Below are 27,187 nucleotides of genomic sequence, written 5' to 3'. Positions count from 1 at the left end.
TAAAGTTTCCCCGTATATAGAGTCTATCAAGGAATTCATTATGTTTTTAAAGCCGCGGCACTATCGGAAACGCCAACAGTTAGTCCTTCACTGATATTGTAGCCTGCAAAAAGGGATATATGAAATCTAAGGTCATAGCTAGCTAACTGTTTACTGAACTAAAGGCAAAAATCCAGTATCCGGCGTCGCAGCTTTGTTTAAGCTTGTCACGTATAGCTAGCTGCCTCGCACCGCAAACTATAATTGGGTTTCGTTACTTTCACATCGTTGGATGCCCTACGTAAAATTACGCAACAACACTGCGCTATAGGCGCTTTTATAAAACAATAATTATTAAGCACACTGACACGCTTTATCAAACCTCGATTCTGGGGAGAGGTGACAGCAGCCAGTGGCCTGTGATGACGTGCTACTAAGGGGTCTGCCAGGATAACAGAAGTGAGTTATGTATGCATGAGTATGTATCACATCACCACCAAGATCACCACTGTTTGCCTGGTTGTAATGTGTTATGCTACAATGCTATGAACAGAATTCTTAACATAGACATGGTGATAATTCCTTTAGTCTAGATATATTTCAACTTGCCTTGGTCAATTATAGTAGAGGGACAAAGGCTTAGATTGTCCCATGCAGTTGCAGTGGTGTTGATGGTTTTGCAGTGTTGGTAGTTGAACTAGACCTACAGAATCGTCCCCCTTCCCCTTAGAATTGCCTGTGAGCATAACTACGTAGCTAATGGATAATACTATAGTACAATTTCTGAAACAATATTAACTGTAAGTTTACAACAGGAAAATTTTTACAAAAGTAAAATTTGACAAATTGGTTAATTTGTCCAATAAGCACCTCAAAAGTCAGTGTTTAGACCTGTTATTTTTTGCTTTTCGTCAAATTTTATTTCGTCAAAGCTGATTAATAATATTGTGAATTCTTCAAATTTTTCTTTCGTCTACTTCCTGTTGTATCTGTAAAACTTTGTTATATATCTGCATACCTAATCATCTGTGCAACGCTGTCTGCCTTTCATTTGTGACAGTTAGCTATAGTGTGTGGGTCATGCCATTCTACAGGTGTATGTTATATATTACTCCACCATTACTGAAGCTCAAAGCAGCCACTGAAATCAATTTATTGTCATGCACAGTGCTGTATAGGTTGAGTAGCTGTATTGCTTGATTAAACACCTTAAATTAATTTTTAATATTTCATTGAATTAGTTAATACAGAAATATTGGCATTAAATTACATTTGCAATCTTTGCTGATAGTACAGTCTTGTGCAAGGTTTTGTACCCTGCCCCATGTTGTACGTGCAGATAACCTTTGTTATTTTATACAATTAGGCACGAGCAGCTGTTACTTCATAACATAAACACAATGGGCTGCTTATGTTGGGACTGGTGGGATACAGGGAATTTGGGGATTCACCCATTCACCATAGGGACCTGCAATATATTAGTACAGACTGTCCCAATATTAAGTAGGGTTATCATTTCTGCCATTTGTTATCCAGCGTGTGCAAGTTCAACTCTTGCTGGTGATTAGATATAATTGATTCACTCCAGTCTAACAGTTAAATTTCAAGTACATTTACTGCAAAATGGTGTTACACTGCACACAATCAGTAGAGTCTGAGTTAAAAGACAAACCAAGTGAATCGCCTCAGTTGGTAGACATCAAATCATCCTCCATAATCAGTAGCAAACAAATCAAGGTACAGTAACATGTGTGTGCCTTCAAAATACCAACTATACTGTTACAGTATGTACTAAATTGAAATTGTTTACAAGAACTTTGTCCTGTACACTGTCATTGTAAGGCATACCCACAGAATGTGGACCATGTCAGCATGCAAGTGTGAAGTAATTTATTTAGCTGGTCTGCACTATATTGAACAGCGACAATTCAGCACGTGCACTATTCTCTTTCCCTACATCAGGACCCTTTCCCCCTTCACTAAAGGCTTGAAACATGCTATTACTATTTAAAGCTGCTCCTGTACAACTGTAACTACTGTATTTATTAGACTGAAATGTTGTTTTAAAATCCATTGCTTTCATATCATGTACAGCACAGCGTGTTTTGTACTGCTAGGGACATTAAGTACGTATAGGCTTCGGATGAAGTGATCCAATTCATGTATGGTAACCCAGGGGTTTAAATCAAAGGTAAAGTGCAGTTGCGATTCTGTGTACAGTGAATATGTATGGGGTTTGTTGGAGAGTCAACTACGGAAAGGTTATGAATAATACTTAATGGTGAAATCGTACTTAGAACAAGTAATGCCCCCTCTGTTGGAGAAGCGACCAGTTCCTGGTGATAACAATCTGACTGAGTGTACAAATGATAATTATGAAGTTGTAGATAATGACACTCTAAACTTACTTGAACATTATTGTTAGTGTCTGTATTGATTATGCATTCCCCCTCCCCCCACTGGATGCATCAATAACTACAGACTGTCCAGTATAATAAATAAATAAAGAATTAATGGTTTGGTTTCAAATTCAGAAAAGAAGACCAAATTCAGAAAATTGTGCATTACTAATCTAGTAAAAAATGTTAATATTAAAAAAAAACTGAGTCCAGTAGTCCAGTCCAGTGTTCCAGTCCAGTGTTCCAGTCCAGTGATTAGTTACACCCATATAAAACAGTGAAATTGTCAGACCACATAGGACATTTGAAATAAAAGCTTCAGGGTGTTTTAGCAGGTCAAGCATTACTACGAATAAGCCACATTCCATTCATAAATTATTAGGGCTACCATCTGAATGTAATAGAGGTAACATACTGTACATGTTCTGTTACAGAAAGAAGTTACGGTAATATTGGATCTACTATAAAGATGTAATAACAAAGGGTTAGTTATTTGTAAATAAAAAGATGTGATATTTAAACAACAACAATATGATCAGTTACAGCATGTACATAAAACTTGTAACAAAAAGTTATTGAGCGATGTACCACAGTGTAGCATCACACTATTGCAAATGCTGCAGCTCTTCAGCAAAAAAAGTCACCCTTGATGATAGAGTTCTATGTACAATATGAGGAGATACTGGCCAATTTCACCTGCTGTGCGAGTAGTCATGACTGACCCACAATTAGACGATGACATCATTGCTACCTGCATTAACAAAAACAAACAAAACAATTACTATTGTATTTCATTTTACAGAGTATGTCTAAAAAAAACTTTGCAAAATGACATTTGTATTAGGAGAACGGCAGAATTCTACATGGAAAGTCACTACTGTCATCAAAATGAAGAAGTGAACACATACATAGCTACAGAAAGAAACTCAGTCATTACTGATGACATTATTGATGTGCGCGGTAACATGCGTATGTGGGTAAAACCCACTGGGTTTTTCCCTGAATCATCTTGGTGCTGGGTGGTTCTACATTTTGATTTCTTGTTGCTAGCCCTCACTCTCCATTGTTGTATTTAGTCTTTCATTATATTCTATTCACTTATGAATGTAAGTATTCAGGTAGTTGTGCTCCTGGACTTACATATGGTTATTGTCTTGTATCTATGGTTACTAAATATGTTGTTGGTTGTTTGGTAACAATGATAGATAGCCTGCTACAGTTGCTAGTGGTGCAAAACCCAGATGCTATAGATTACAATGGGCAAACAGGGTGTGGGTTATTTGGAGTATGGTGGAGGGGGTTAGACTGTGACTTCAGAATCACCTGTTTAATTGTAGTGCTAGGCTTATAAAACAAAACACTAGGGGTATCACGTATCACTTACGAATAGTGCTGTACACCAGTGTCCAATTAACCGGTGTTGTCTAGGTCAGCCAATAACCGGTGAAGAAACCTTTAAACCGGTTATTGCCCACCCACTTGGTAAACCATAAATTACCCCTGCTGACAAGTGTCAACATCATAACATAACTTCAAAGAATGTGTAAATATGTGATTGTAATAACTGTTATTGCTAGACAGGATGTTGATGGTCACTTTGGTAACACCCTAAACCTTCCAGCAGGCTTGTTGACTCACGTTATGTCTGCCAATATACAAACAAACCAATTAACCGAAACTGGTTATTGCCAATTATTGGTAGGCAATTAACCGGTGACAAAAATTTTGTAGGTGTACAGCACTACTTACGAAGTCAATCTCAATCTGTGATTGTGGTCAAACTCACAGTCAACAGTCAAGACTACAAAATATCACGACAGTGGGAGATGGGAAGAAGTGTTAAAACTCAGAGTTACATATAAATAAATATTAAAACTTACGAGATAGAAAAACTTAAAATGTTTCAAAGCTCTGTAACAATTTCACTGTGATTTCAATGATGTATCTTTCACAATTGTAGATCAGAGGGGTAAGACAAGATCACGTGCACTACAAAGCACTAACAAAAATATTTTATTAAACCATAGTCATACTACCTGTTGAAAGTAATAGATCATACAACAACGATTATATTGTAATCATTGATGCCTACTGTTACTGTTGACATGAAAGTCATGAGACAAAGTGGCAGTAAAGAGGGGTTTCTAGGGGTCTGGGCATACTCCCCAAGAACTTTGAAACATAAGTGTGCCATGGAAATGATTTTAGAGAATGAGTGAGATCTGGAAATAATTAGCAAGCTGAAGGGACAAAATAACTATGTATATAATTATGTGCATGAAAGCATTGATTTGATGAATGTGTTGATTTTCAGTTTATAGTGAACTGTAAGAAAGAAATTAAAACTAGTAAGGTAATTTTTAATCAGAGTAGTAGACCATGAAATAGAAAATTTTTGAAAATGGCTATCTCAAGATGTATCTTTAGACTTTTAGTCAAATCCCTGTGGTAAATTGTAAAAGAGTTAAGAGGTACAATACGTAAGTATACTTTCCTGTAGTAAACCTGGCTATTTTGTCTAAATTTTAGAACTAGCCCAATCACCATTTGCAACTAGCCAAAAGTCATTTACAACTAGCTTTTTGGCCACAACTAGCCCCCCTTTTTAGCCCTTACCATAACAGCAGCATCTTTCCAATCATGAATTACACCATTGCAAGCAACAAACTAAATAGAGCAAAATATGTATCAAGTCCCTTCCTCTACTTTTTGTACAGGGTCTATTCAGTTCACATGAAATACTTTAAGTACTTGTGCAACATTATTACGCGTTTACGTGGTCTTGTCCTACTCCCTGGTTATATAGATAGGATGTATTAAGAAATTTTAAAGCACAGGACTGGTGTGTTTGGTAAATGGATATAATAAACCTAAATAGTTTCAACACTTAAAGTAACAATGAAGGTGTACGGATTTATATCTAGCTGGCTCACATGGCCCAGACAGTAGCTTTCTTGGTTTACTATAGCTAGTTATACTAACTTTTTAAAATGCTAAATGGCCATATTGGATGTGGCCAGGGATGAAAACCTAACAATTAAGCCTAAAACAGCAGACAAAATTTCAGGAAGATGCATTCAAGTCAGGTCAAAAGCTGTAAGCCAAAGGCTAAGGTAAATTTTGTGTTTGACGCAGATCATCCAATAGTGAGTGCTTGTGTGACACCCCAGTGAAACAAATGTACACTAGGTCCCTATTAAAAGATGGTCACCAGTAGTTTGAAATATCCCTGAAGTAAATTATCACCATGCTTGTGCTAAGAATTCTATTTTTAAAACAGTACTCAAGGATAATGGAAGGTAACAGTGGTGATGTGATACATAATGCATACATACCTCTGTTATCCTGGCAGACCAATTAGTCGCACATCATCTTCAGTCATCACAAGACTGGCTGCTGTCACCTATTGAGTTTGACGTGTCTCAGTGCTTTATCAATGTGTCTATAATGTAGTGTTGTTACATAATGGTATGTAGAGGTGCATCAAACAATGTGAAAGTAACAAAAACTGTTTCAGAAATTGTAAGATTATGTGAGTTTCAGACCCTTGGGAAAGAGGCTACAGTATTATTCATTAGCTACAGTTATGCTATTCCTCTAGTAAAGAATACTTCAACTACGAACACTGCTGCAAAACCATCAACACCACTGCAACTGCATGGGACAATCTGAGCCTCTCACAGTGCCCTTACTATAATTGACCAAGGCAGGTTGAAATATATCTGGAATGAAGGAAATTGTTACCATGTCTGTGTTAAGAGTTCTGTTCATAGCATTAATAGCGGTATTGCAGCATAAAACATTACAACCCGATACAGCCAGACATATTAAAGTGATCTTGGTGGTGATGTGATACATACTGCTGTATACATTACTCACCTCTGTTATTCTGGCAGACCCCTTAGTCACAGAACACTAGCTGGCTGCTGTTACCTCTCCCCATTAGATTCTATGTATCTGGTTTGATAAAGCGTGTCCTCGCGTGTCTCAGCATAGATTACTTATATATAGCTAGGTACGTGCTAGGTACAGTGTAAAAGTCGCACCATAATGCGACCAAAGATGGAAAGTACGTCACTTCCCACTATCCTAAGTCGCATCCTGAGATCACGTGAGACTTTCTTATGACCTCCATCGCCGCGAGCCCTATAGCCTGATAGGCTATTATCAAGAGTTAATAATACCTCTCTATACTATTAACTCTTGTTAATAATACCTCTCTATATTATTAGTTACAACGTTTTGCTAACGTTGCTACTGCAATTAGTGAGGTGCATATATGTGCGGGGGAGTCACACGGGTGGCGGGAATTTCTGTTGGTTGGAAATTTCGAACGTACTCACCATGGATTTTGAAGCGGAACTTGCTGAGAAAGAAGATGAAAGCATGGATGATAGTAAGACTTATATAGGATGAAATGAATGCTGCTTTGCGTTGTGCTTGTGCCTTCATTTCCGGGGTACGTAACCATAGTTACGGGATAGTAGTACTTATTTATTTTTATTTATTATTGCTTTATGGTGTAAACACACCAAAGGTCTGTTGGTAACATGTACCAACAGCCGCGAAAGTACATTACACTACATTACATTGCTTATTTACCTACTTACTTACTTATATACACACATACATACAGATTCTACAAGTAGTTCAGGTTTGAGGTGGGTGGACGTGACTGGTGGCATCTTGAGCAAGGACAGAGATAGTGCAATGAGCATTATTGTTGTTATCTTCAAAGTTAGTTATAAAATGATCTCAGAGAAAAGTTTTTAGTTTTGATTTTAGCAGAAGAAACGTTAGATCCAAGTTAAGGATAGGCATGGCATTCCAGAGAGTTGGTAATCTATGGAAATAAGAATGTCTAGATACGTTATTTAAATGATGAGGGATGATCAATTTGTTGCTGGTGCCGGATCTAGTATTAGCTGAGCTGAAGTTGATATGATCATGAATATTGAACTGTTTAGATTGTACCTTGATTGATTTGATTGCAAATAATATATCTTGTAACTCGAACAGGTACATCAGAGGAAGGATCCTTAGTTTTACTAGACGGCTTTTGTAACTACTGGTGTAATCATTTAATAGATACTTAGTGGCACGGCGCTGGATTTGCTCGAGAGTTAAAATGTCTTTCATCAGGTGTGGACGCCATAGTTGGGTGCAATAGAGCAGCTGAGATCGAACCATTGAAATATATAATGTGACCAATGTAGAAGTAGAATGGGTAGAAGCAATAGTACGACGTATTAGTCCCAATACCTTGTATGGTACTGTGGCGTGTCAGAGGAGGTAGTCCCCACAAAAAGCAAGGCTAGGTAGTTACACCAGCTTACTGTTACCATGAATTTGTAACTCAGTTTTTAATAGACATAGGCTGTTTTACATAAACTTTTAGGGAGTGAAACTTTTAAAAAGAGATCTTATAATGGATTACTGTACTAACATACATGCATGCAATAATTGAGTGGTGTTATTAATGCCAGGTGATGATTCTATGACTGTGTGCATCCTTGGGAGATTCAGTAGATGTGTGAGGAACAAGAGGACTGTGACCTACTGTCGTGTAGCAAAATCCCACACTGAGAGGAAAGTTTCTTGCTGCTTAAGCTGTTTTAATGCCAACTACAGCTTATCTAAGTGCAGAGTGGAGCTACAACATTTGGAGCCAAATGGAAGCAAAATGGTTTTAGTTGGAATTTGTGATTCTGAACATATGATATCGTGTACTTCATTGGAGCTTCCCAAGTCCTGTCTGCAACTGGAGAGCTTGCATATCATACCTCCTATTGATATGCCCACTCAGATGAATGTTTTAAGAAGTGAGAATGTTACCTCTGTTACAGGATTTTTGATGGAATACACAGATTCCAAATGGGAAGAATGGCTTGACAGATTTTGCCAGCAGTCCAGTACACGATTTTCTGTTCACACTGGGAAACAGATTAACGCTAAACAGCAACATGGGATGATACGAGTTCAAGGAGATTGTTACAACTTTAAAATTGAATGGTCCCAGATGTACAACTGTATTAGAGCAGGGAATGGACGATGTAAACCAGAAGTGGATGATCCATTGAAGAGACGAAGCGCACCTGGTAGCAGGTGCTGTGAATGCCCTGCAGCTATTTATTGTCGCCTTTTAACTCTGAGCACTCAGCAACAGATCTTAGAAGTACAGCTACCGATGCAGAATGCCCACAAAAATCATGATCCACTGTCAATTACAGATCAGCTTTGTAACAAGCCTGTTGAAGATATAGAGAAGAAAATCGAAGAACTTGTAAGGGACACAAGGTTGAACTTAGTGAGTTTAAAACTTGTTGTGCATGACTGGGTAACAAAAATACTCATTCCAAAACAACTGCAAGATGGAATTTTAAATGAGTTGCCTAGCCCTTACAATCGTGCTTACTTTCCTACAAAGAAAGATCTACGCAATGTAGCTCACCGTGCTATTGTCAAAAGAAGGAATTCTTTGTTTGACCAAGATTCATTGAATAAAATCTTAAAAGAGCAAGCTAAATGCAGTGGGCTGCATTATTCTCTTCAGCAGTACAGCCAGTCAGGTCTAAAGACAAACACATCTAATGATTGGTTAGGAAAATATAATATGTATTTGTGGTTGTTGCGTAGTATATATCTCTATGTATGTTTGTTTGTTGTACTTTATGTTGCTGTGTGTTGTGTGTGTGTGTGTGCCCGCCCCTATGGCAGGGAAGTGTGGCTTTGTCCAACTGTTTTGTGGTCATAAACAATCAATCATTTATTTATGTTGTACTTCCCCTTCTAGCAGTTTGAAACAAAAAGGAAAGGGGCTCATGGGTCAAATTGATGAAGCAGTTGGTACATTGGAAGGTGACTCTCTGTTGGAATCATCTTCACCTGAAGTCAGTTCCCAACCATTTCTTTTGGTATTTCAAACACCTCAGCAGCAAAAATGGCTCATAATGTATGGTAATGTGGTCACGTGTATGGATGCCATTTACAAAACCAATAGATATGCATTTCCATGCTTTTTCTTAGTTGTGAAGACCTCTATTGGTGTGGGAAGAGTGGTTGGGACAATAATACCCCAGTTTGAAACTGCAGACTTGATATCTGAGGGCATTAAAATTCTCAAGTCTTGGAATCCACAGTGGATGCCACAGTATTTTATGACAGATAAGAGTGCTGCAGAGCTTGAAGCAATTAGAATTGTTTTTCCATCGTGCATACGGTTTGTATGTGACTTCCACAGAAGTCAAGCATTTGATAGGTGGGTGAACAAGTCATGTCATGAAGTTCCCAACCAGTCAAAGAAGACTGTGATAAACTGTTTCAAGAAGCTAGCATATGCATCAACAGGTAAGTGATTCTGCATGAATGATAGGGATGTTTGCCATGTGTTTCATCAATTTCAGATAAAAAGTTTGAAGACGTTTTGCTTGACATGCAGTCTCAACCTTGGTACACTGGTAACAAACTGTTACAAGATTACCTTAGAGAAGAGTGGCTTTCATCAAAACCAGTATGTTGACTTGACACATGCTTTATGTGAACTTGTGTTAATAATTTATTGTCTTCTATTGTGTAGCTTTGGTCACATGTGTATCGCCAAAGCTTCCATGCTGAAATTGATACAGATAATCTGACAGAAGCTTTTAACCACACACTTAGGTCTCGATACTTGCAACTTCGTCAAGATACTAGTGTGACAGACCTGTGTGAAGTATTGCTAAACATTGTGCTTCCAGAGCAACAAAAAGAGTATACAATTGCAGTTGCTCAACAAACTGAGGGATATCGTAGACCACGGTATGAGATCCCACGTTACCTGATTGACCGTCCACGGAATTTGCAATCTGCTTGCTTGGCAAATATATCTAAAGCAAAGCAGTTTGCTTCTTCTGATATTACTACAGATGGAAATGGAGTGTTTACCTTGAAAAGCACTGATAAGTCTTATCTGGTAGACATTCCCGGTGGCTGTTGCGAATGTCCATACTTTATTAAAACAAAGATACCATGCAAGCATATGTTTGCTATATTTGCTTTGTTCTGTGACCAATGGTCTTGGTATGATCTTCCATGCCAGTTGACTGACAGTACTTACATAACTTTAGAAACTTCACTTTTGGAGCAAAATTTAGTAGATACTGTCACTCCTATTGTGCAAGTACAAGAAATATTTACTAGAAATGATGATGGTAATACTGAAGATCAATGAAGTGATGCTGCATTTGAACTTGAGACTGATACCTTAGATGGTGACCGTGGTGTTGTTTTGGATGATTGTCTGGAGTTTGAGAAGAGAATGAAAATTGGTGAAAAATCTGACAGCAGTACTACTGCAACAGCTCAACATATTCCAACAGCACAAACATCAGCTCACAGATTGCGTATCCTTCAGAAAAATGCTCACACCATATTAACCAAATGTAAAGATGTGTGCTATCTGACTGATGATTGTTCAGTTCTGGAAAGTGTCATTCAAAGTGCTGAAAATATTTATCGTGAGCTCGTTGAATCTGCTGATTCATCAAATGTCTCTAATAGTTTGCCAATTTTTCCTGTGTTGTCACAGACTTCTGCTAGTAACTCGAAGAAATGAACAAAATTACTGTGTCGTCAAACCAAGCCAGTGAAGCAACGTGTTTCTTCAAAGAAGGAGGTAAAAGAGCCATCTAACCCTTTAAGCAAGGATCAAAGTTTTAATGGAAATATTCTACCACCTGTTTCAACTGCCGACACAAAGGCAAACACTGATATCAATGCTCAGATGGATTGCACAGAAGGTAGTGATCAGATGGATATTAATCCCAGAAGTACATCTTCAGACATTGACACGGGTGGAACATGTGTGGGGATGAAGAGTGCATTACCATTACAAAGCATAGGTAACAAACCCCAATCAATGAAGAAAGATCCCCTTGAGGCCGCCAAAAGACATCCATTGGGTCGCCCAAGACTTAAGAGGCCAAGAACAGAAAAGTGGAACTTTCCTATTCGAGTTAGTGAAGAAACTAGTGAGGCACTTCTAAGTATCAGAAAGCATCAGCTTGATATCAAGGCTAGTTTAATGGAGACCTCCACTCAAGATAAAGAGATCTTGACGAAGAGGGTATGGTGAACTGTATACATGTCTATATTAGTGTTATCAAGGACATGGCTGTGTGTTCATAGAACCTTTATTTTATTATAGGATTGTAAAGAGAACTGTACAGGGGACACTTATACAAAACAATATTCTGGTCAGGTATTATATTCAGTAGTTAGTTACCTTGCCTGGTGTCACTGTCTTGTGCTCTGTTTTAGGGGAATAGTGTGAACAAAGAAACAAAAGACACTAACAGAAAAGGTCTGTTACTTTGTTAGTAGCTGCCTAGTATGTAACAGGGCCTGCAAAATTAGGGCATGTTGGCACAAACTACACCTCATCACGCAACAGGTCATATCTCAAAAACACGATAGAATATTTACATTCTGTAACTTGATCTATAAAGCCAAATGTTTAATAAATGCTGGCATAATGGGATATAAAGTTATGAGGTGTAAAAGGAGTTTGAAAAAGTAGGGAAATTTTATGTACCCACATGTCCTATTTTCACAGGCCTGGTCACATAATATACTGTTTACATACTCAAAAGAAATAGTGACAAATGCTCATAAACTTAATTGGCACACCTATAGGTGTCAATTCCAGAAAGTGCAAGTGTTCTGGCTGCTCCTTGCTTGACTGTGGCCTGTGCACATTTTGTAAGGACATGATTAAGTTTGGTGGCCCAGGAAAGAAAAAGCAGAGATGTAGCAAAAGGAAATGTGTGATGAAAGATGATAGAAGTACACTATATAGTAAGGTACAGTTAACTACATTGCATAATGTAGGTCTTATGTTTATTCTATATACAGCCAACCACACCTAGTGTTAGTAACAGCTCTCCTTTGAACTTTCTTGAAAAGTCTGGACGTACCATCAAACAGATTGTACCAGATGGCAACTGCTTTTTCAGAGCAGTATCATTTCACATTCTTGGAGATGAAGACAAGCACTGCTCAGTCCGAGCAGAAGTACTGAAATTTGAACAAAGAAATGAACATATGTTAGCAAAATTTCTTATGCTACCAGCCAACAAGCCATTATTTCAAGAACACCTTAGGTTTCTGCAACGTCCTGATACTTGGGCAACGCAAGTGGAAGTTATAGCTGTTGCTACTATGTTTAGCGTTGCAGTATTTTACTGTAGAAAGCAAGATAGCTTGTACCACTGGGAGGTAATAAACCCCCTTACATGTCCATCTGTAAGTGATGTCCAAGGTGATGGCTTTCCTGGAGCTGCAATACCACACCACTTTGAGCTATACTGGGATGGATCTCACTATGACTGTGTGGTATTACAAAGCACTGGAATGTGTAGTAATTCAACCCCTGTATTAAGTGGGATTGTAAGTTATGTAGACATTACTTAGTTTATCATTATATGTATAATAAATATTCAACAAAAGTTGTCAATAAAATTAACTTTACATATTTACATAATTATAATGCAGTGCTATACTAATTAGCTGCATGGCTATATGCATGAGAGAGACTATGTAAGTTGACACTGGGATTGTGATGAAAACTGGGTTATAGAATGGCCTGCCTGCAGAGTCACTTATTCATGGACGGAAGGCTATATGAATTACCAGTAGCAATAAGTACACAAAATATAAGTACAACTTTAATCTGTACCTAGCATGTATGTTTTTAAAACCTTGGCTTCGTCTAGGTTTCTAAATCCACAAATTAAAGATCCTTGTGCTAGTCTCTAACCTACACATAATCTTTGACACATGCATGGGTAGTGGATACACTATAAAACCCCCTTGTAAAGAGCCCAATATTTTAGTCTTTTAAAACTGATTGTGCTTTGTGGCACATACCGGAGGAGGTTGGTAATGCATCATCCCTAGACATGTGGTTATGCAAACCAAGTATTGTGTCAGGTGTCAAAGTTTGCTTAGTAGTTAGGAAAGCAGCACATTGTACTGTTATGAGCCCTGGGACACACTGGCATGGCTGTCCTTTTGAATACTAAGATGTAACAATGTTGAACTACATGGTTGGTTGAAATCAGGTGATCAACCTAGATATAGAATTATATATTAATAGGGCAATTGGAAACTGTGGAAAATGAAAGGGGTTAAAGCATTTTATATGATTCGCTAGAGTAAAACCTTTCTTAGTGGCCATACTGCCCTTTTACAAGGACCATGTGCACATGTTATAATGAATAGGGACCCGCCGATTATGCTGGCATAATAATGAGCATAATAGGTGCCTGAAAGCATTGAGCATAATGCTAGCATAATAGGCAGAGCACTTGTGCATTACCATAAATTCTTGTTTATCAAAATGCATATTACAGAAAAAGATCGATATACTCTAATAGAACAGTCAGATAACAATCAGACAGCTGACTGTTCTATTAGAGTATGCCGATCTTTTCTGTGACATGCATTTTGACAAACAAGGATTTAGAGTCTGTGCTTCAACCACTTACTGTTTTCCCTTAAAGTGCAAATTTACTAGAAAAACATGGGAACTGAGTTATAAATATTGAGCATAATTTGAGCATAATAGGTAAATATTGAGCATTAATTTGAGCATAATAGGCAAAATTTTGAGCAGTGCGACATAGCATAATAGGTAAAATAATGAGCATAATAGGCGGGTCCCTAATAATGAACCTATGTAGTAGCCAGGTCCCAAACACATGCAGCTAAGGCATACTTCATGACCTCACAACCACGTGCCATATTATAGGGGCCAGGTCCCAAATATATTAGGTGTATTTCATGACTTATTAACAAGACCAATGAATTATAGTAATGAAATCAAATATGTAGGCTCCGGAAATTTATAGTATATTCTTTATTACCCTCATAATACGATCAATGTTGTCATATTTCATAATACTATTGTCCATTCTTACTCAAGTCATGAGAACCATCCATACCATATATCAGTTCTTTAGTACCACATGATTGCAGTGGTAATATGGAGTGGCCATTAATCTCTACTAAATCCAATTGCCTTGATTGAATGGTGTCATATTTCCCTTAAGGCTTGTCCAGTGTTGTATTTACAAGGGTGACAGACACTCCCTTAGGCCTGTCCGGTGTTTTCTAGCAAGCAGAGGGACACTAACAGGCAAAGTTGTAGGGTTGGGGGAGAAAAGGTATTCTCTTGTTAGTTCATTTTTGAAGCACCGATCAGTAGTTTCTTACAGTTGATTTTTACTATTTTGTCCTCCACAAAAGGTCAACTTTGTCAGTTTGCAATGTAATATGCATATTTATTGAGCAATGGCTGACATAACCTTACCAATAGAAGTACCACAAGGCAAGAAATGTTTGTGGCATTAAATTTTCATGGATTAAAATAGGGTGAAACTAATTTTTTTTTGCGATACAAATCAATCTCTTGATTGCACCACATAATTTGTTATAGGAGAGGGCACTTGAAGCAGCAACTGCAATCAATAAAACACTACAAAGATTCCACTGTGACCTGTTAAAGCCCCTCAGATCTGTTCAGTGTTTTATCATAATGTAAAAGTTTTATTTATTTATTAAAGTTTTACAGCATACAAGCTGAAGGTCTACAGTTCTGTAGCCTGAAAAACACTCATGCAACTACACACATGGTGTCTGTAAGTTGGGAGTGAGTGGGTAGGGGTGAAATTCCACAAATTTTCCTTTTTCCCATCAACCATCAAATTATGGAACCAACTCCCTGCTGATGTAATTAATTCCTCTACCCTTAATGAGTTTTGTAATAACTTAAGTAACTTTTATGATCACACCTGTGCGTTATAATCTTTTGATTGCTGCACAGTAATAAATATAATATATATATATATTATAATAATCAGTTTCGCTTACGTTTTCCTTCGTGATTAATCGTCCACGCATGGTAATCCATTGTTATCCCGACGCACAGGCACACCACACGTAGCTAATCCGCCCAGCATAATCTCTCATTGTATGTATTTGTAAATATTGTTGTAATTGAATGAAATATAAGACACGTAGCTAATCCGCCCAGCATGACCGGCACAATCTCTCGTTGTATGTATTTGTAAATATTGTTGTAATTGAATGAAATATAAGTGCGACTTTTACCCTGTACCTAGCAGCATAGATACTGAATACATAATGGATGGAAACGCAATACATTTTACGGTTACGGGCTCGATACGGTCACGTGATGACATTTACGAGGCACAGCAGCATTTTCAATAGGCACAATACATTTTTGTCGAATTCGCCCAGAGTTTTCTCGAAAACAGGTGTCTTTTTTAATTCGTTCATCCTTTTTTTAGCACTCTCGAAGGTATGAACGTTTCTTTAGTATAGCATGTATCGCTAGACTTGTTTTCACAAAGCCAGGAAAACCCCCACAGTTATTACCGTCATGTAGCCATTCTTTCACTTCGCTTACGGAAAGTAACTGCTGTACAGTGCTAAAAATAATTATTTTGTATTCATTACGATGTGGCGAAACTGTTCAGCACTTCTAAAACTTCGTACGTAATACGCCCTATGTACTAAAACCCCCACAGTAGTTTTTGAACACAAATTTCGCGTTCCTTCCTTCACACCTTCGGTTGTACGAAACGACTAACCTTCAGATTTTCTTTGACGCGCTAAGGCTGTATGACCTACTTCTCTCTCATCACCTCCAACCTAAATAAGCTGTGGTACCGTGGTGAAAAGTGTGTAGATAACGGTACAAAGGAAGGTTTGTTTGCTTTCAGTACGTACAGTTGTCTCGTTCGCGTATATTCGCAGCTGCTGGTCACCCTCAGTTGGCAACAATTGGAACTGAAAGTAGACTCTGAAGCGGATGGCATCGCTGGGAAACAATCCATCCAAACGAAAGAGACCAGAGGATTCCCCTGACGATTCCAGTAAGAGCGTAGATGTTTGCCGTCATTGCAGCAAGAAATGTACTAAAAAAAGTGAGGCTGTTCAATGTGATTTGTGCTGTTCGTGGCTGCACGCATCTTGCGAAGGTCTAAGTAAAGACGAATATAAACTGCTTACTCAATTAACATCCACTGTTGAAAATGTTATGTACTACTGTAAGTTTAATAAGTGTGAAACGCGCTCTAAGCAGCTTATGTTCGGTTCAATTAGTAAAGCACTTTTCCCACCGGCTGACAGCTCTGAAACCAGCACAGCAACGGAACAGAATTGTTTATCTAAGACTCTGACTGACCTTAGTGAGAAAATTGCTGATTTGACTATTAAACAACAAACACTACACAACTCAGTGCAATCTATATCCTCCAAATTTGTTGAGTCTGCTGTTAACATGGACACTGGTGCTCCAGCTCAATCCATCACTCAAGGAGCTGGTCCATCTAGTAATGCTTTAGACATTATAGATGAGATGGCAGATAGAGATCGAAGGAAAAATAACATTGTCGCATACAATTTCCCGGAGTCCACTGACCGAAACGTTGATATTCAATCATTTAAGGCCCTAAGTGACACAGTTTTCAAATTGGATCTGGATGTAACCAAGGCTATTCGTTTGGGACCAAAGATCCCTAATAAACACAGACCATTACTATTGACTGTTGAAGATGTTGACGACAAGACTTTCATGCTCTCTCATTCTCACTTTCTGAAGCGACACGAACAGTACAACAAAGTATACCTTGTCCCTGATAGAACAAGACTTGAACGTGCTAAGCACAAAAGGGTTGTTGACGAGTTAAAACAAAGGAAGGCCAATGGAGAAACTAATCTGATAATTCGTAATGGCATTATTTCACAGAGACAACTCCGTGTAAATATAATTGCTGAAACCACCAACACTCAGCAGGCTACTAATTGTTCCTGATAGAAGTCTTGCTGGTTCTTCAGTAATGATAAGTAGAACTTTGTATACAAACGCTGATCAGTTTTTAAATAAGCGTGATCTTCTTTCCGCTCAAATTACAGGTAGCCACCCCCCTGACATAATTATTATTACCGAATTGCTTCCTAAATCACCAAATTCTACTGTTAGCTCAGCTCTACTGGCACTTCCTGGATATTCTCTTTACGTTAACTTTGATCCAAACACATATACCCCTGTCACTTCTCACATATGCGGAGTTGGAATATTTGTCTCTGAGAAGCTGCAGGCTCATCAAGTATTTTTTTCACTCACCTGATCTTGAAGATCAAGTATGGGTTAGAATTCAACTTTGTGGATCTGATTCACTGTTAGTTGGCTGTCTGTATCGTAGTCCTACGGGTGATCTCAGTACTAGTGTTTCATCTCTTTGTAATTTATTTACCAAACTCGATAACTATTCTCACTTATTAGTATGTGGCGACTTCAACTTTAAAGAAGTTACTTGGTCAGACCTTTCAGGTTCAACTACTAATTCTCATATAGTACCTTTTCTCGACTCAGTAGATGATTTATTCTTGTTTCAGCATGTCAACAAGCCCACAAGAATTAGACAGGGTGATTCTCCAAGCCTACTCGATCTAGTATTCACAAACGAAGAGAATATGGTTACAAACTTGTTGCATCTTCCACCCTTGGGTAATAGCGACCACATTTGTATACAGTTTGATCTTTTGTGCTATTTGGAGCCGAAGAAGACTGACAACTTGAAATATAATACAAGAGCGGCAAATATTGATCTAATGAAGCAAACTCTTGGTGATGTTGACTGGGTATCCTTATTGGACCCCCTTGATATGAGCGATGCTTGGTTGCAATTTAGGTCAATCTTTCAGGATGCTCTTGACAATTGTGTTCCTACTTACAAGCCCAAGGAGAAGAAAAGCCTATACAGTAACTCTGAAGTGTTTAGTTTGAAAAGGAAAAAGAATCATCTTTGGAAAAAGTACCTCTCGACCCGTTCTCTCATAGACCTTGCAAACTTTAAATCAGTAAATAATCAGCTTAGAAGCTTGACTCGTAACCTTAGAAAAGACTACGAAAAGAATCTGGCTCAAGGTGTCAGATCTAGGCCTAAAGCATTCTGGCAATATGTTAACTCTAGGACAAAAGTACGCCCAGGTGTTACCGAGTTGGTCTCCTCGGATGGTTCTGCAATACATTCCGATACTGAAATGGCTACTCACTTTAACGAATACTTTTCTAGTGTATTTACCTGTGAGGACACCACAAGTATTCCAACAGTTGATTCAACTAGTTCCCCTCTCCTTGATGACTCCATTGAAATCACTCCTGAAACTGTTTTCAGCAAGCTAATAGCTCTACAAAGTAATAAATCCTCTGGACCAGACGGATGGCCTATAACTATTATCAAATCTGTAAGTGAATTTATTTCTGTACCATTATCTATCCTGTTTAATAAATCGCTAAATAGTGGCACTTTACCTTCAGATTGGAAGTGTGCCAATGTAACACCTATTCACAAAAAAGGTGCACGGAATCTGGCCTGCAATTATAGACCAGTCAGCCTCACTTCTATTTTCAGCAAGTTAATGGAATCCATTGTCAAAGATCATATACTGAACCACCTATCCACAAACAACTTACTGTCTCCCTATCAATTTGGCTTCATACCAGGAAGATCGTGTTCCACTCAATTGCTTCTGATGCTGGATTATTTAACTCATCATCTTGATGAGGGCTATTCTATTGACGTAATCTACTTAGATTTTAAAAAGCCTTCGATACTGTTCCACACCGATGTTTATTGCAAAAGTTAACATCGTTTGGTATTCATGGAAATGTGCTAAAATGGATTGAAAGTTTTTTATCTAACAGAGTGCAACAAGTTGTACTTAATGGCCATAAATCTTCCACCATTCCAGTTACTAGTGGTGTCCCCCAGGGTTCTGTGCTGGGTCCCCTACTATTCACGATGTTTGTAAATGAGATACCATCAATTGTATCAAGTCCGGTGCTATTGTTTGCTGATGATACAAAAACCTTTCGAGTCATTAGAAATAGAGAAGACTATACTGCATTACAGAGTGACTTAGACTTACTTCAAAGATGGTCACAACAGTGGCTTTTGAATTTTAATATTTCCAAGTGCAAACACCTTCACTTCGGCCCAGCCCACCACTATGGTCCTTACTGTCTCAACGGAATATTTATTGACATCAATGCAACGCACAGCGACCTCGGTATTGTTTTTGACGATCAGCTCAAATTCCACCATCACACCACTCAAGTTACTACCAAAGCTAACCGAGTACTTGGTTTGATTAAGAAATCATTTGAATACCTTGACTCTACCATGCTAACTTGTCTGTTCAATACATTAGTTCGACCTATCTTGGAATACAATAATCCTATTTGGGGGCCTCATTATATTCTAGACAACAGAAAGGTAGAGAAGATACAACGAAGGGCTACTCGTCTCATCCCACAACTTCAAGACAAATCTTACTCAGAGAGGTTGACACAACTAGATTTGCCATCTTTTCATTATAGACGTTTGAGAGGTGATCTAATATTTCTTTTCAAAATTCTTAACAATTATTTCACCACCGATTTTACTGATATATATACGTACTCAAGATCTATTACCAGGGGGCATCAATTCAAATTGTTTAAGGAACGCTCAAGACTATTATGTAGATCTAATTACTTTATCAATAGAATCACCAACAATTGGAATAGTTTGCCTAATTATGTTGTAAATAGTTCTTCGATTAACACTTTTAAATCATTATTAGATAGTCATTTAATTGATTCAAGATTTATTTTTGTATAAGTTATTTAATTGATTCAAGAGTTATTTTTGTATAATTACTGCATTGATCGGGTATGCAGGCTGTGCCTTTACCCGTATTTAATCATAATCATAATCATAATCATAATTCAGTCACAAACCAATAAATAGCTGAATCATTTAGCAATGATTTAACGCTTTATAAAACCTGTAATAGTAGTCTCAGTGTTAAGAACAACTGCAGTTTGTACACTTGGTAACGTTGCCACAAATCACGTGACCGTATCGAGCCCGTAACCGTAAAATGTATTGCGTTTCCAATCCATCATGTATTTAGTATCTATGCTAGCAGGTACCTTATATTATATATTCTACGTACCCGGGATTGGAAACGGAGACACGTGATCCAATTACTCGTGTACATTTGCTAAAAGCAATCCGCGTTGGAGCGCACCCCCCAAATAACCGCCCATTTTCAAAGTGTTTGAATGGTAGAAGACGAAGGAGAAGGCTTAATATCCAGGTTGAGATACGTCTAAAGCCACTAATACTGGTAGGTTAATAGCTACTTAGGCGCCTACCGGGGCCAGAGATTCGTACCTAGCGAATTCGTTGTTCTGTCGCGTCTAAACCATTTAGTCGATGGACTCAAAAAAGTTATCGGGAGTGTGCAGTGTAGTGGGAGCATTTCAAACCCACAAAAATGTATACGAGGTTAACATTTAGTTACCCAAGTGGTACTAGCTAAGTAATTATGTCCCTTTCTTAGCTGTTTTGTTCCTACCCCCTCTACAAGAATATGGTAAAACTGTTAAGTGTTCTGGTCTCAATCATTTGTAAACCGGACAATTTCAGAAGTTAAAATGATAGGCAATTCCGTATAGAGTGGTACTGTACAGCTCTCAAAATTGAATAATACTTCAGCTAGTCAAAATATTTATCCAAAGAAGACCTACTAATAGCTACACAGCTTTAACATTTGATAGTCACATGGAGCACTGATTGAGACAAGTGTACAATGTTTCTGTGTTGGAACAGAAAGTCAATTGAGTGTACATAATGAATGTTGTAATAGAGTATGTTACATCCTACCACCATACTCAATTTCACGGCAGTAGCTGTTTTAGCTACATGTATTCACAGCAACTACAGAGTCTAGATAAGTGACATGTCATACCCGACTCCATTGCTGGATACATACAACCATCCCTCTAGCAATATGTTGCAACATACACTGTTGTGCTGTACCGTCATGTTGTTAGTTTATTACTAAGAACAGCCTGAGCTTGGTACAGCATAGAAATTATATAATTTTTCTATAGTCAACTTGTCCACTACAAAAATCCTATCAGTTTCAATGTGAGATGAATCTTTCACAGCAACAAGCACTGTCACTGTATCCTTTGACAAGTGGTAGAAAGACACAGCATAGGAAGAGTTTTGTTGACCTACAAAAACAGTCTACATATAAAGATTGAGCTACATTAGCAAATGCAACACTAACATTGTACAATGTATAGTGGAACCTGTCCTGTATAGAAAGGTCACCTCTTGAAATTGGCTAACTTTAATTCCTTTAGTAAGGCAGCTATACACTAACCCAATTGTATAAAGCAAACGTCAAGAAATGTTGGCCTGAAGGTGACCGGCTTAGGACAGGTTCCACTGTACATCAAACACATTGATGTCATGTATTCACAATGCAACAGTCAAAAGAGAGGGAAATCACAGTAATCATATACTGCACTCTGCTAAGCAGATATGCCGTGTACGTTTATCACCACTACTCTTGTCACTACTATGGCACATTCACTTTAAGGTAAGTAGGGCAGGTAATTCTGGACACTTAGCTTGTCCTCAGCAATGGAAGAATCCCACAATGGTTAATTGTATTACAACGTAATATTGTACAAGAAATGCACCATACTTGCAACCATAGCTACAGTTACTGTTACCTCGTCAATGGAACATGCTACAGTTGTTTTAAGACTGGTACCCATACCGTTAGGCCAGACCACTTTTTTCTCTTTGTCACTTGGTAGGGGAGAAATGGTCTGCCCATTTGTTTGACATGTCACGAGGTTACATCACAAGCATGCAGTATTAGTGACCCGTGTGCTTAAATTACATTATGATAAAACAACAATAACCAGAAGACTTCAATCATTGGTAGATTCTGATACAATTTTAGACACCAACTGGATGGTTCAACTATTTCATTACAATGGAAAGATCCACCAGGCTATAACATCAATGTCATTGTTTCATTCTCCCAAACTCATCTACCTATTCACACCAGTAAAATTTCTATTCTAAGGGCTACTTTCCATCTAGAAATGCACTCTAATTTTGTAATTGCATAAAAATTTAATTTGTTTTGTAATTTCCCTTGCCATATCACGTGTGCTGTCTGCTCTGTAACAATAATGTACGTACCATTGTGTCTGAGCATGGTCTGAGTAAGAATTCAAAGAACTGGTGACCTCGCCGCTGACCGCCCATTCCTGTCGAGCTCACCTGGTCAGCTAACTCCAAATAATGCCTTCATTTAGTAAACCTACGAAATACGAAATGTTGAGTTAAGTAGCCTTTATATCTCTATTAGCTAGCTATGAACTCACAAGAAGATGAAAAGAATCAACTAAAAATGACTTCATGATAGTTCCTTCAATGCGTCAAGAAACCTAAAAGTACTTTATACTAATTGTGATCAATTATTAAATAAATTTGATGAGCTAAATTCAACTATTGATTTAGATAAACCTGATATCATACTGTTAGTTGAAGTCATACCTAAAGCATTAAAGGCCCCAATCCTATCTCCTAGACTTCAAATTCCCAACTACACTTCCTATACTAATTTTGATCCTGATGCACCTTTACAAAACAGCCCTAGAGGAATAATCATTTATATTACTGATTCACTCAATTCTAAGGAGGTATCATTTACTACTGAATTTCAAGAGCAGTTGTGGGTTAAAATAGAGTTATTAAACTACAGCTATTTACTAATTGGTACTATTTATCGTTCACCATCTACTGATCCCAATGTTAGCATATCCAAATTGTGTTGTGTATTTAAGGAGGTTTTAGAGTCAAGACCACCATATTTATTGATAGCTGGTGACTTTAATTTGCCTGGCATTGATTGGAGTGATGATACTTTTTCTGGCAATTCGTATGAGCAGGAATTCTATGATACAGTACAAGAATGTGTTTTATTTCAGCATGTTAATGAGCCAACACGTTTCAGACCAGGTTCATCCCCCCATGTACTAGACCTAGTACTTACCAATGAAGAGAACATAGTAAAATCCATCAAATATTCTTCTGGGCTGGGGTTGAGTGATCATTTGTGTTTGAATATTTCTCTTTCATGTTCTCCAATAACTATCAACCAGTCCAGTGATGTACTATCTTACAATTTTAACAAAGGGGATTATATGAAGCTTAAAAACCTCCTTAACGAAACTGCCTGGTTGACGGAATTACAGGATCTAAATGTATGCCAGTCTTGGAATTTTTTTATGCAACATTTTAAGTCTGCTATGGAATGCTCTATCCCAAGGTACCATAAACCCCAATGTAGAAAATTACCATATACTAATCATAAAGTAATTGATCTTTAACATAAGAAGGAAACATTATGGAAAAGGTTCCATAGAACTGGCAATCATTTGGATCATCTTAGGTTTACTGAAGTAAGAAATTCGCTTAGATGCCTTACACGTGACTTGAGATCTAAGTTCGAGATGAGAATTGCTAAGGAAGTGAAGACCAACCCTAAAGCTTTTTGGCGATATGTAAATTCTAAGGTCAGAGTTAAACCCTCCATTCCTACCCTGGTTGATGAGTCACTTAATGATACTGAAGCAGCAACTGATGAAGGTAAAGTGGAAATGTTGAACAAGTTTTTTACCAGCACATTTACCAGAGAATCCATGGATAACATCCCTGAGTTTCAAGACCGTGACTTTGTAACTAGTCTCGATGGCATAGCAATTGATGTAGGCATTGTAAAAGAAAAGTTGTGTGATTTAAATTCTAGCAAAGCTACTGGACCTGATGAGCTCCCCCCCAGAGTGTTGAAGGAAGCTGCTGCTGAAATAAGCATACCTCTGTCTATAATTTTTAAGAAGTCATTAAGCGAGGGTAGACTACCCCCAGACTGGAAAGTAGCAACTATTATCCCAATTTTCAAGAAAGGAAACAAATCTTCACCCTGTAATTACCGTCCTGTAAGTTTAACATCTGTTGTTTCCAAAGTTTTCGAATCTATTATTCGTGAGGGAATGTTAGAGCATTTGTTTAACAACAATTTGATGTCACCATGTCAACACGGATTCCTCCCTCGCAAGTCTTGTATGACACAGTTACTGTGTGCACTTGATGATTGGACAGAGACTTTGGACAGTGGTAATTCAGTAGATGTTTTGTACCTTGACTTTAAGAAGGCTTTTGACTCTGTTCCTCATGAAAGGTTGCTCAAAAAGATTTATGCATATGGTTTTAGAGGTGATCTGTTTAATTGGATACAAGACTTTTTGAAAGGACGCAGACAAAGAGTTTCTGTGAATGGTTCAATGTCTGGTTGGAGTGATGTAATAAGTGGAATACCTCAAGGATCAGTCTTGGGTCCTCTCTTCTTTACAATTTTCATCAATGATCTGCCATCATTATTAAGGAATAAAGTTCTTTTATTTGCAGATGACACAAAAATATATTCCAGCATTAGTCGTGCTAACCCAATATCCTCCCTGCAAGATGATATTAATGCTTGCATTGAATGGTCAGTAATGTGGCAGTTGCCTTTCAACATTTCTAAATGTAAAATACTACATATAGGTCAGTTTAATCCAAGATATTGTTATAAGATGGATGGGATGGATATTGTTAAGGTAAATGAGGAAAAGGATTTGGGGGTGTTGATTGATTGCAATCTCAAGTTTCATAGTCAGTGTTCGGCAGTGGTTAATAAGGCTAATAGACTTCTTGGCCTTATTAAACAGACCTTTTCGGATATTTCTGTAGATTCATTTACATGTTTATACAAATCAATAGTACGTCCTATTTTAGAATATGGTAACTTGGTTTGGGGACCTCACTATAAAACAGACATCCAAAAATTAGAAAAAATCCAATGGAAAGCAACTAGAATGATCAAATCTATAAGAAATCTTGACTACGAGGAACGATTGAAAGTACTTAACTTGCCATCATTACATTATAGACGTTATAGAGGTGACATGATTGCTGTCTACAATATGCTACATGATAAGTATGATATAGACCATTCTGATTTTTTACTTTTTCACCCATTACCCATACCAGAGGTCATACATTTAAGCTATTTAAATATTTTTCAAGAACAGATGCCAGGAAATATTTTTTTTACAAGAAGAGTTGTTGAACCATGGAATAATTTACCCCAAGAAGTAGCATGTGCAGCATCAGTTGATGATTTTAAGAAATTGATTGACCAATATTCATCTAACACTATGTATAAATGTATGTAATTAGTCTACTTGTACTTTTTTTACCTGTTGATCAGGTGTAACAGGCTGTTTAGCCTTATAAATTACCTGTAATAAATAATAATAATAATAATAACTACTCGCCTGGCTAGGCGCTTCGCTGTCATAAGGGTGCGCTCCAACGCGGATAGTTTGGATAAAAACCGGCGTTTCCAATCCCGGGTACGTAGTATATATAATCTATGGTTTCAGTCAGTGCTTAATAATTACTTTATTAAAGCGCCTCTAACGCAATGTTGTTACGTAATTTTACGTGAGGCTTCAAACGATGTAAAAGTAACGAAACCCAACTATAATTTATTATTTTGCCCATGCGGTCCATATAGCTACGACGAGCACGGGCTGGTCACTCGTCAGTCATCGTGATTTCCAAGAAATGCTCAATCGCACGTAATCATGGGCGGGTAGAGAATTTTTGAGGTTAATTAAACCGAAATTCACGTACACAGATTTCTAACCAATCAAATGGCTTCTTTTTAAATGTAGGTATACACAGTAAAAACAGGTGTGTTAAAATAGCACATTTAGGTGTGCTAAAGTAATGTCTCCAGTTTTAGCACAGTGCACATGTGCTGTTTTGATAAGTGTGCTGTTTTAGCACACGTGCTGTTTGGCCAAGTGTGCTGTTTTAGCACATGTGTTATTTACCCTAGTGTGCTATTATAGCAGGTGTGCTGTTTACAGATGAGCTGAAATTTAGTGTTACACAAAAGTAAGATAAAAGCACACACAGCATAAATAGAGTTTTGTAAGTAACCAAGTTCCATCTTTCTCCTATACTGTAGCTATGTTAGTATTGTTGCAGGTATGTTGATCACCTCAAAACTACATAAAGATAGTGGTACAGAGTGTAGCTACTACATACAATTAAATTTTGACTCCTCACCTGTTGAAAGTTCAGTGATAGACACAACACTTCATTATAGCTACCCAAAAATGAATTGCACAAGGCTCCAAGTGTAGAAGTATTGATACAGGATATGATGCCAAACCCTACGAAGAATAATGAGAACAGTTGTCACAGCTCAAATCCTGAGAAAAATATTGAAATATAAACACAGATCTTATAGTCTGAATTTGATCACACCTGGCATCTTCGTTAACGACAAGTTTTGTGACATTGTCTTGAGAGGTAGTCTGGCTTGTTTATTCCTTACAAACACCGTACACAGGGTACAGCATATGCATAGTGACATTTAATTGCAGTTGTAATGAGCACTCACTTGATGCTAGGGCACTAGTTGAGTCTGCCTGAGTGTGCATTTTGATAGAGTGGTACATTCATACAGTATGATATATGAGGAATAGTCAGTGCTCAATATCTGAAAAACAATATTGTAAAGATAGGTTACAGTTTGAATATTCATCACACCTGGTGTCTATGTTAATGGCAATGCTGTGTGATGCTGCCTTAGCCATAAGTAATGGTCTGGCTGTTTAGATCCCTACAAACACAGAGTGGTTAAAGTATTGCTGCATTTACAGTGTACTCACTTGATTTTTGCACTGTCTGAGTATGGCACAAACTGTTTAACTGTTGACAGAAAAAAAATATAGACCATATAAACATTGCGAGTCACTTTCA

The 27,187-nt window shown here is 37.7% G+C and overlaps 2 protein-coding genes and 4 long non-coding RNA genes across 7 annotated transcripts; 3 read left to right on the top strand and 3 right to left on the bottom strand.

Moving 5' to 3' along the window:
• Positions 1-320: 320 nt before the first annotated feature.
• On the top strand, positions 321-3,341 carry LOC136245507 (uncharacterized). The gene is made up of 3 exons (XR_010695897.1): positions 321-438; positions 2,813-2,862; positions 2,918-3,341. It is a non-coding gene; the product is annotated as an uncharacterized lncRNA (long non-coding RNA).
• Positions 2,893-6,369, bottom strand: LOC136245505 (uncharacterized). 2 transcript variants are annotated; one of them, XR_010695896.1, is made up of 3 exons: positions 6,258-6,369; positions 5,714-5,820; positions 2,893-3,129 (listed from the first exon to the last, which is right to left on the bottom strand). It is a non-coding gene; the product is annotated as an uncharacterized lncRNA (long non-coding RNA). The 2 variants fall into 2 exon arrangements; XR_010695895.1 differs by having other exon boundaries at positions 5,714-5,781.
• Positions 6,370-10,568: 4,199 nt separating this feature from the next.
• Positions 10,569-12,828, top strand: LOC136245660 (uncharacterized). Its single transcript, XM_066037152.1, has 5 exons — positions 10,569-11,481; positions 11,563-11,616; positions 11,676-11,718; positions 12,051-12,217; positions 12,270-12,828. Exons 1-5 carry the CDS (start codon positions 11,140-11,142, stop codon positions 12,825-12,827), a joined length of 1,164 nt encoding a protein of 387 aa, XP_065893224.1. The 5' UTR covers positions 10,569-11,139; the 3' UTR covers position 12,828.
• Positions 12,829-17,918: 5,090 nt separating this feature from the next.
• LOC136245278 (uncharacterized) lies at positions 17,919-18,786 on the top strand. The gene is made up of 2 exons (XM_066036767.1): positions 17,919-18,692; positions 18,766-18,786. Exons 1-2 carry the CDS (start codon positions 17,919-17,921, stop codon positions 18,784-18,786), a joined length of 795 nt encoding a protein of 264 aa, XP_065892839.1.
• Positions 18,787-21,282: 2,496 nt separating this feature from the next.
• LOC136245776 (uncharacterized) lies at positions 21,283-22,711 on the bottom strand. The gene is made up of 3 exons (XR_010696119.1): positions 22,690-22,711; positions 22,505-22,625; positions 21,283-21,516 (listed from the first exon to the last, which is right to left on the bottom strand). It is a non-coding gene; the product is annotated as an uncharacterized lncRNA (long non-coding RNA).
• A 3,563-nt stretch (positions 22,712-26,274) lies between these two features.
• LOC136245890 (uncharacterized) lies at positions 26,275-27,187 on the bottom strand. The gene is made up of 5 exons (XR_010696171.1): positions 27,097-27,187; positions 26,975-27,047; positions 26,690-26,924; positions 26,489-26,634; positions 26,275-26,427 (listed from the first exon to the last, which is right to left on the bottom strand). It is a non-coding gene; the product is annotated as an uncharacterized lncRNA (long non-coding RNA).

Source organism: Dysidea avara, chromosome 15, assembly GCF_963678975.1.
Source record: "Dysidea avara chromosome 15, odDysAvar1.4, whole genome shotgun sequence".
Lineage (NCBI taxonomy): Eukaryota > Metazoa > Porifera > Demospongiae > Dictyoceratida > Dysideidae > Dysidea > Dysidea avara.
This window is presented reverse-complemented; position numbering and strand designations above follow the sequence as displayed.

Coding starts and splice junctions, on each gene's coding strand:
- LOC136245660 (XM_066037152.1), top strand. CDS start 11,140: ATGGATTGCACAGAAGGTAGTGATCAGATGGATATTAATCCCAGAAGT. Junction 11,719..12,050: donor AAAAGACACTAACAGAAAAG/GTCTGTTACTTT, acceptor GCACACCTATAG/GTGTCAATTCCAGAAAGTGC. Junction 12,218..12,269: donor GAAGTACACTATATAGTAAG/GTACAGTTAACT, acceptor TTCTATATACAG/CCAACCACACCTAGTGTTAG.
- LOC136245278 (XM_066036767.1), top strand. CDS start 17,919: ATGGTTACAAACTTGTTGCATCTTCCACCCTTGGGTAATAGCGACCAC. Junction 18,693..18,765: donor CTATAACTATTATCAAATCT/GTAAGTGAATTT, acceptor CTTTACCTTCAG/ATTGGAAGTGTGCCAATGTA.